An 886-nucleotide genomic window follows, 5' to 3' on the forward strand; every position below is an offset into this window, starting at 1 on the left:
TTTCCAAGCAAGAGCATACATCTTGCATCAGTTATTTCCTTATTCTGAAGTATACAAGTGGCAGTGACTCACCCCAAAATTAGGTTCAGCCTTGATTTTATACTATACGCTTACCTCACTTCCTCTCGAAGAATATAACTGATTCATTTAGTTAGACCACTTTGTTTTAAGAAAATGAAGTTAAAACGACCTTTTTTCCAGGAAAGAGCAGGAAGCCTTGAAGCAGAGGTTACAAGGACTAGAACGCAAAATTCTCGTTGGTGGCGAAAATTTGTTAGAGAAAGCAGAGGAGCAGGAGAGACTCTTGGAAGAATCAGCCAAGGAGCTTGAGGAGAGGCGGCGGCATGAAGAACAGCTCCGACATGCCATCACGCAAAAAGAGGTAAGGGATCGTTCGTGTGCATGCAGGTGTGAGTGATAAGGATGAGTAAGATGTGCTAAAGATAAATTTTAGATATTATGTAGCATTTTATATACTAGGAGACAATAGAATGTGTCTATTGATGAAGGGGTCTAAATGCAACTTTAATCACATGATATTTAATGAAGGGAGTAACATGTTTCAGTGAAGATCCATGAGTATTACCTGTTGGTTTCCAGATAATAATGCCATTTTCTTAACCAATACAGGCAGAGAGAATTGACCTAGAAGAAAGGTATACCACCTTACAAGAAGAGAATGCTGGCAAGACCAGAAAGCTTAAAAAGGTGTGGACTCTCCTGATGGCTGCCAAGTCAGAACTGGGGGATATGCAGGCAGAACACCAACGGGAAATGGAGGCTCTTCTGGAGTCTGTGCGGCACCTATCTCGGGAACACAAGTTACATCAGCTGATCATTGATTCTTTCATTCCGTTGGAGTATCAGGTAACCATTTTTGGATAGG

At 41.3% G+C, this 886-nt stretch overlaps 1 protein-coding gene across 1 annotated transcript in view; it reads left to right on the plus strand.

The window, feature by feature from the left end:
* The window catches only part of LOC119592801 (kinesin-like protein KIF3A), a 19,500-nt gene that overhangs the window by 7,414 nt on the left and 11,200 nt on the right, over window positions 1-886 (plus strand). The window contains 2 exon segments of the mRNA XM_037941711.1: window positions 202-382; window positions 631-867. Of these exon segments, the coding sequence (XP_037797639.1) occupies window positions 202-382; window positions 631-867 (418 nt within the window).

Source organism: Penaeus monodon, chromosome 31 (assembly GCF_015228065.2).
Source record: "Penaeus monodon isolate SGIC_2016 chromosome 31, NSTDA_Pmon_1, whole genome shotgun sequence".
Lineage (NCBI taxonomy): Eukaryota > Metazoa > Arthropoda > Malacostraca > Decapoda > Penaeidae > Penaeus > Penaeus monodon.